This window comes from Montipora foliosa, chromosome 12, assembly GCF_036669935.1.
Source record: "Montipora foliosa isolate CH-2021 chromosome 12, ASM3666993v2, whole genome shotgun sequence".
Classification (NCBI taxonomy): domain Eukaryota; kingdom Metazoa; phylum Cnidaria; class Anthozoa; order Scleractinia; family Acroporidae; genus Montipora; species Montipora foliosa.
This window is the reverse complement of record NC_090880.1, coordinates 23,597,649-23,605,148: the sequence shown is the minus strand read 5'-3', so window position 1 is coordinate 23,605,148 and position 7,500 is coordinate 23,597,649. Positions and strand designations below refer to the sequence as shown.

General features: G+C 39.3%; 2 protein-coding genes across 2 annotated transcripts in view; both read left to right on the top strand.

The window, feature by feature from the left end:
- Positions 1-2,450: 2,450 nt before the first annotated feature.
- The window catches only part of LOC137979144 (histamine H2 receptor-like), a 5,795-nt gene continuing 745 nt past the window's right edge, over positions 2,451-7,500 (top strand). Inside the window, exons 1-2 of the mRNA XM_068826340.1 lie at positions 2,451-2,645; positions 6,874-7,500. The exon at positions 6,874-7,500 is cut by the window's right edge and continues 745 nt beyond it. Of these exons, the coding sequence (XP_068682441.1) occupies positions 6,898-7,500 (603 nt within the window). The 5' untranslated portion in view covers positions 2,451-2,645; positions 6,874-6,897. The remainder of the gene's footprint in view (positions 2,646-6,873) is intronic.
- LOC137979145 (beta-2 adrenergic receptor-like) overlaps positions 3,954-7,500 on the top strand; it is a 22,253-nt gene continuing 18,706 nt past the window's right edge. Inside the window, exon 1 of the mRNA XM_068826342.1 lies at positions 3,954-4,363. Coding sequence (XP_068682443.1) covers positions 4,355-4,363 — 9 coding nt within the window. The 5' untranslated portion in view covers positions 3,954-4,354. The remainder of the gene's footprint in view (positions 4,364-7,500) is intronic.

The window sequence follows — 7,500 nt, the reverse complement described above, 5'->3', positions numbered from 1 at the left end:
AAGAAGTTGATTATTAAAATGCTTTGCAAAACTTTTGCTCGCGCAGAACGAAGCGCATTAAAAGCCATGAGAACTAAACTAGTGCGATTGTTGAAGCAGTGATTTTATTGCCTTTCTGCGTTGATATTCGATCAACTCGGTCGGAGTATGCTTCGCAAACAAAACTTTCTCTCACCCCTCACCCCAGCGTTGTTGGTTTCGTCGTCTCAATTATAACTCTGTCCCTCCCCCAGGGTGCAAATTGCTCATAATTCGGTCTCGCCGAAGATTCAAGTCTCCCACGTGAATAGTAATCGGCAATTTTGAATTTCCCTCGCGTGTTTAAAGTCTTTGTTTTAGCCTAAATCGTTTTTGACCATACACGGTCAAAAACGATCAACTATAACAATACCTATTGTTCACGAATTTGAGCCGCTTTTCTTGATACGTTTTTGTAATATATAAGAGGCCTTTTGGCCTATGCGTTACAGCATATTAAATAAAGCAAGACCCTTTTTGTAAAAAGACGTGATGTGGTTTCAAGTAACAAAGATCATGAGGCCTTTGTGTAACTGACCTTATAACGGCCAAAGTTCAAGACAAAGAGCACGCCATAGGGATCACAAAAGGCACATGTCAGCGTGGTGGAGAATACTCAGCTTAAATTTCCGGTCGTTTCCGTCGTTGCCGAAGGCGAAAGTCGAGTTTGTTTTAAATTTCTCGCCGTCAGAAATCATTGATCTAGGAGCTTCAAAGTAACGATTTCCCGGATTCCGCTCCGTAATAACGTTAAATCCCGCGCCCCGTGCATAAATGCAATCCCGAATCCCGCTCCCATATTTGTTTAGAATCCCGTCTTCCGGGCTCCAAAAAGGCCAAATCCTAGATCCCGAAAACCCGGTATCTTTGATAAATGACTGAGTGGAGTACTAGGGTCTTGAGACTGATGGAGGGAGGTATAGGGTATTTTCGTGAGCCGTGATCGGACCCTTTTATTTCTCGTGAAACGTCAATTTCTTTTTTCTTGCATCGTGAATCGTGATTTTATTAATTAATGTGAAGCGTGATTGAAGCCTTTTTTGTTTTATGAAATGTGAATTTGCTTCTTATGTCCGAGAAAAAGAATTATCTCTTGCCATGAAAATGAAGAGCTATCTACCCCATTTCCGGACGTCGACACAGCTAGCTAGTGGCTGCCGTACTAAATCCTTATCAACCCTGACTCTCTGTGAAAGGTCAAAGAGAATCATGGTGTAAAATCATGGTGTAGCTTTGACGTGTCGTCCAAAAAAATGAAAACACCGGCAATAGCTCAATAACACCAAACTAAAGCGGCTAACAAAAACCCTTCCCTGGCGTCCTGAAATGTGCATTTCAGCCTCTTCTCTGAACTCTCAAGACGTAAATTGTTTTGCTTTTGGCATCTCATAACAGGTGCTTTTCGAGAGCTAAGTAGGGAGGAAATTTGCATGTCGTTCTACGAGTATCACGGAATTTGTTATCACTGACCTTGGTAAGTTACTAACAAGTAAGAATTGAGGAAACCAAATAACGTCTAATAAGAAGTGATTTTATGAGATGGTTAAAAAGCAAAAATACTTACATTTTGCATGGAAAGGATCCTGATGCCAATTTAAGCATACTTTGGAGCCAAACTAGTACTCTTTATTGTTCTCAGTGAGGGAAATTGCGATGAAAAAACTTATGAATATCCACAAAGAACCGCCTGTTTATCAGCCCAAGGACTATACCTTTAAGAAGTGTATCGCATGGTTGTCAAAATTAAGAGCTCAGGATGGACCGGAAACGGCCATATAGGAAAATAAGCATTTTTCTTTAAGTGAAACAAGGGACGATCGTGTTTTCATAATAGCAAGTGGCCTGGATGTAGTCTGAAACCAAGGTCATATTACAATATTGCGCTATAATGTGGAGGGTTTATATATAATAATGATTAAAAAAAATTCGAAAATATTACTGTAACTTGATAACAGCATACGCAGAAGTCATGGGACTGACAATAGCCCAAGGTTATCGTTTTCTAATCAGCAAGCCAAGAATAAAGTACCAAATATTGAAAGTGAATTGCATAACGAGCTATCTCTGAAAATTTGAATACGATATATTCCAGATAATCTCTTTGCAATGATGCTTTGAAAATACGAAATTTTGCTGCGAATGTATGGGATCATTGGCGTCTTTGCCATCCAAGAAGTCATCAGTTTTAGATTGGAAATGAACTGGTTCATAAAGCTAAAAGCAATAAAAATGGAGATTTAGCAAGGGTTAGAAAGTTCTTTTATCTTTTTTTCAAGTAAAATTGTGAGCAAACTCGTATGTTAATGAAAGAATGACGTCAGCAAATTTCCTTCAACCGCTAAATTGTACGTGGAGAACATTACGGAAAAAGGGAAGATTTTTCCTTTTACAAAGTTCTTTTTTTTTAAATAATCCAACCATTGCAACAAAGGATTAATTAATTTGTGTCAGCAGCCAATAATGCTCTGGTTGGAATATTACTACAAGTGACGTCAATGATATTTTAGTTTGACTCTCCACATCTGTCACATCTCTTGTCAGTTTCTTTTATAGGCGTTCCTGATGGTCAAGGTTTTTCACGGATTATTGCATAAATCGATCCAGCCGAAAACACAAAAAAGTTCATAGTAAGTAATTTTAGCGACAGTAGTCAACTAAAAGATTTCTGATGCCCGAAGCAACGGGATTTTCATTTGACATGGGAGGCCGGCCATTTCTCCTCCAGTCGTTTACGATTTCATGACTGCATGTATTTTTAAAAATTGTTCAGTGTCCGTTGATTACCTCTAACAGAAACGCACAGCTTTAACAATGAAATAGGGGTGAGAAAACGTACTAGGTTGTATATGTATAGTATGACAAAGACGATTACGCAGCCAAAATTCCTTTGAAGACCTTTTTTTGAAAGCCAGTCGCTCACAAATGCTTTTTTCTCCCTTCACTCTTCCATCCCGTGCAAACACGTGTTTAAAGCTGTTAGTGACTTTGGCGCCCGAAAAAAAAATCATTTGAAACCTGACACTTCAGGTTCAAGTTTCCCCACCCCACCTAGGCAAAGGTCAAATTCCCCACCTCCGGGCACAGAAAAACAGTTAAATGCCCGAGGTTTGCCCGAGAATGATGGAGGGTGTGGGGGGGGGGGGGGGGAAGTGGCGGGGATGTTGAAGCTTCGACTTGATCGGCGAATAATACGTTTGTAAAAAACTGCTCTTCTGGAATACAAATAACGTGAGGTATTTGTACTACCGACTGCAGTTGAATAATAATGGGCCATATCTATCTTCCTCACAAAAGAATTATGATGGATAATACAATAACATGACAAGGTGCCCCTGTACTGTCGCACTTTGTAATAAAATTGTCTCACTTTGTAATACCTGTCGCACTTTGTAATAACATTGGTCGCACTTTGTAATCAAAAAGCTGTCGCACTTTGTAATAACACTTGTCACACTTTGTAATAAACATGAAATAGATGTTCGGAGGACAAGTAAACCCAGTAATAAGTGTCATCATCGACAACAACAATAACGGCAATAATAATAATAAGTATTCACATCAACGTCTGGCTTCAAGATCTTTCTAGGGAAGTACAACTCTTTATATGCGGACGACCTCGATAGAGACAAAGTGTCTACGCCTATGACAGGGAGAGTCGTTTAAAATGGGAGTTTGTATTGGAATTTCATTTAATTAATTGTTAGTAAAAGTAATTAAAGGCGTCCTTCAGGCGAAACGTGATCGTATAAGCAAAATATTTTTAAAATTTTACTGCTAGCACAGGCAACTAGAAAACCTATGATTTCCTTACCTGCGAGGTATTACTTGAGACATTGTGTATACAGAGATATTACTTGCTTTGTATTTATTACCATGAATAAGCTATACATAAAACCAGAAACCCATAAGGGTTGAAACGTGTAACGTGTAACAAGAGAGAAACATTCAACCAATCAGTTCGCAAGAACACCGTGACGCAATACCACCAATGTTCTCGCGCGAACATAATTGGAGCGAGGGGTTTCCAAATATGGTAATTATCACTGAATCTTCGGAAGCTGTCAACGCGCGTTACACATTTCAACCCTTATGAGTTTCTGATAAAACCAAATGAAAATCACAAACTCAGAGCACAACCCGGTGCCACAATCATTGTCATCATCATCATTATTGTCACTATTATTTTCGCATTAAGAAGTTCTTTAAAACATTGCATATCACGTCATTGTGCCACGATGACCACTACCGTAATGAATGTTGTGGAAATTTCGAATACGCTGGAACCTACATGAAACAGCATCATTCATAATAATGAGAAAATGCGACATCACAAAGTATGGCCCAGGTAACATAACAAAACTTAAAGAAAATGCGAACACGAAAAGCAATTAATATTATTACAGTACAATGATACTAACAAAACATATGAGTCTCAGACATTTATGTACAATTTCCATCTTCTATGTTGGTTAGTATCCTACTTAATTGTTTCGCCAATATATGTCCATGATGAGGAACCATCCAAGACCTATATAACGCAGGATGAGCCAAGCATTCGCCTACTTTTTATTTGAAATTATTCGCCTTAATTCAAGCACAACACCGCTTGAAGGCCCAAACATTTTTAGACTTTTCCCGGTACACCGAGACTAGAGAAATAAATACGCGGCAGAACCTTCAAAGCCAGCCTTTGGGTTGTATCTTGAAAACGAGTATTAACGTTGTAATACATCCATTATGCGCAAAACATATCTTTACACTCGCCCGTCGTGTTCAACGGCATCTTTGCTTAAGTCCATGAGATCAACTTGATGCTGAGCTTGAACGGATTTTGCGGTAACTGGTCTTGGCTTAGCTTTATTGGTAAACTTGACGTTATGAATGCGAGACTGTATTTGGCTGTTTGTCTCTCTTAGTATATTTCTCTCGCTCAGACCCACAAAACCAGCAGCAGCTCGATTTCGCAGCTTTTTGCATCCACCAGACTTTGCGTCGTCAAACGTTTTTGAGACAAGACCCGATATTGCTGACTTCTTTACCACCTTTTTGTCATCAAAGTAAAGGGTTGGGGTTGTTTGATGCCCAGGATGAAAGCGATCACGATTTCGCCAATAACGCACGACGGCATTCTTTTGTTCGCGTGTACGTTCTGCTACGAGCACGTTAAATTTTCCTTGTACCAGCAGCAAGAGAGTCTTGTAAGCCTCTTCACTGAAAGGATGAAGATATTTTCCTTTCGCCTTTTCGCCACAAATACAGTATTTTAACAAAAAGCAACTTATAAAGAATGCGATACATTTAAAGGCCATCTTGACAGTACAATTATGTAATTGTATCAGCCTTTAAAATTGTAGGGTACCAACCAGACTTTTGGGCGTGAAAATTAACACCAAACTGGACAACACCTATACGACTAGGCTTTGACTGATGAATGTCATGTGTACAAGTAGTGGGTCGAAGCGTATCGAATCAATCTTCAACGTTTTTCTTAAGTCTAGCTTTTCGGCATTTCACTCCCCAGGCTGGGCTATTTTTCGTAGAAGAAAGAAGGAAACTTAAAATTTTCGGATTGAAAGAAGAGAGGAATTAATAAATTTAACACTTTCGTAATACGTCAAATTAGTTCTAAAATCTTGGTAAAATGAAACTGAAGCCCTTGTAATTTCTAAAAAAACATAACTTCTCCTAGGATGACCGCCGGAACAGATAAAAAATCTTATAAGCTACGCTAGCTTAGAATCCATTTCTAGAAATCTAAAAGTGATAGTCTAAAAGGTGTTTTCAATATGTATTTAGGGGGAAACCGTCGTTGAGTGCCGAGGTGACATGTTCACATCTCCCCTGGGTAGGATAAAATAGAGATAACAGGTGTCGGTCGATGCCAGTCAGACGCTAAAGAACCGATTACTTCCTTTGCATCTCCAGTTGGTGGAAAGAGGTTGGCCCAAATGGCGGATTGTTTCCAACTTCTTGATTTTGTCAGGCACCTTTTTCACTTCGAAGGAAAAATAATGGAACTGGATTTTGCCAATACCTACACTCATTAAATTACGTCATTGTGACAATCACACCTTTCTTAGTTGTTGGAAATTAAGCGCATGTTATATTATTCTGTGTTATTACAAAGTGCGACAGCTTTTTTTATTACAAAGTGCGATGGTCTGTTATTACAATTTGATTTGCTTTCATTGTTAATTTCACTTTACAGTGTCCCCAATTAGTGCTCCAGCGCTAAATCGACTAGACACTTAAATAAAGTTCCTTTACTTTTATTACAAAGTGCGACAGCTTTTTTATTACAAAGTGCGACAAGTGTTATTACAAAGTGCGACAGGGATTACGTGTGACAATTCTATTAAAAAAGTGCGACAGGTATTACAAAGTGCGACGATTATTACAAAGTGCGACAGTACAGCCTCTGAAAGACGGACATTACTGCAAATTTTAATTACATGGGGAATAATTAAAGCCGTGCGTGGTGAAGGTTAAATTTAGTCCTCAAAAAATTTGAGAGGGTTTAATTGAGCGCCGACATTCAAAACCAAAGTATTGCTGATTGGCCAATTGCAACAAACGCCTTAGCCAATAATAACGCAAAGCAGCGGAAAATCCGCGCGTAAGCTAAGAACCAGATCTCCAACGGGCGGGAGAAGTGAGATCTCACTTTTCCGGTGACAGAGTGAGATCATGCGGTTTTTACCATTGCAAATGTGGTAAGATTTTCCCAGAAATCCTCAAGGGTAGTTAATTGAACTGAAACGAATCACGATTGAAATCCGCCTTATGCTTACTGACGTAATTACTTAAGACAAATATCATTCAATTAATTTGCACTAATTTCTTTTATCACACCAGATTTTCCTTCTTAAATACAAGGCCATGAACACAACCGCTTCGTCGACGCAGGGAACTTCTCGGATCACGGACGACGTTAAGCTTGTAGATATTTCCCTGGGCTGGAAAATTTTCACCATGGTTGTTATGACCACAATTCTCGTACTAACCATCATTGGAAACATCGCAGTCATCGCTGTTCAAAGTTGTTCTAGCGTGTTAAAAAATATAGTCAACTCCTACTTCCTTGTGTCTCTATCCATTGCGGATCTTCTGGTTGCCATTTTAGTCATGCCTTGTGCATTGGACACTGTGAACACTGGCTCGTGGAGGTGCGGGAACATTTGGGGCAAGTTCAATGGATTTGGCAACTTTCTATTCTGTATTTCGTCCATAATGCATCTCATGATGTTATCTATTGACCGTTATATGGCAATAGCTAGGCCACTCCGATATCCACTGGAGATGACAAAGTCAAGAGCTCTTATACTATGCTTGATCTTGTGGAGTTACTCGGCCGTGTGGGCCTGTTTGCCGTTATTTGGAGTTAGTTCATATGAGTGTTTTATTAGTTACATTGGAACCTGTAAGGCGGAGGACTGGTCTAAGAACAGTTTGAATTTTGCATTTGCGATCTCCGTTGTCTCA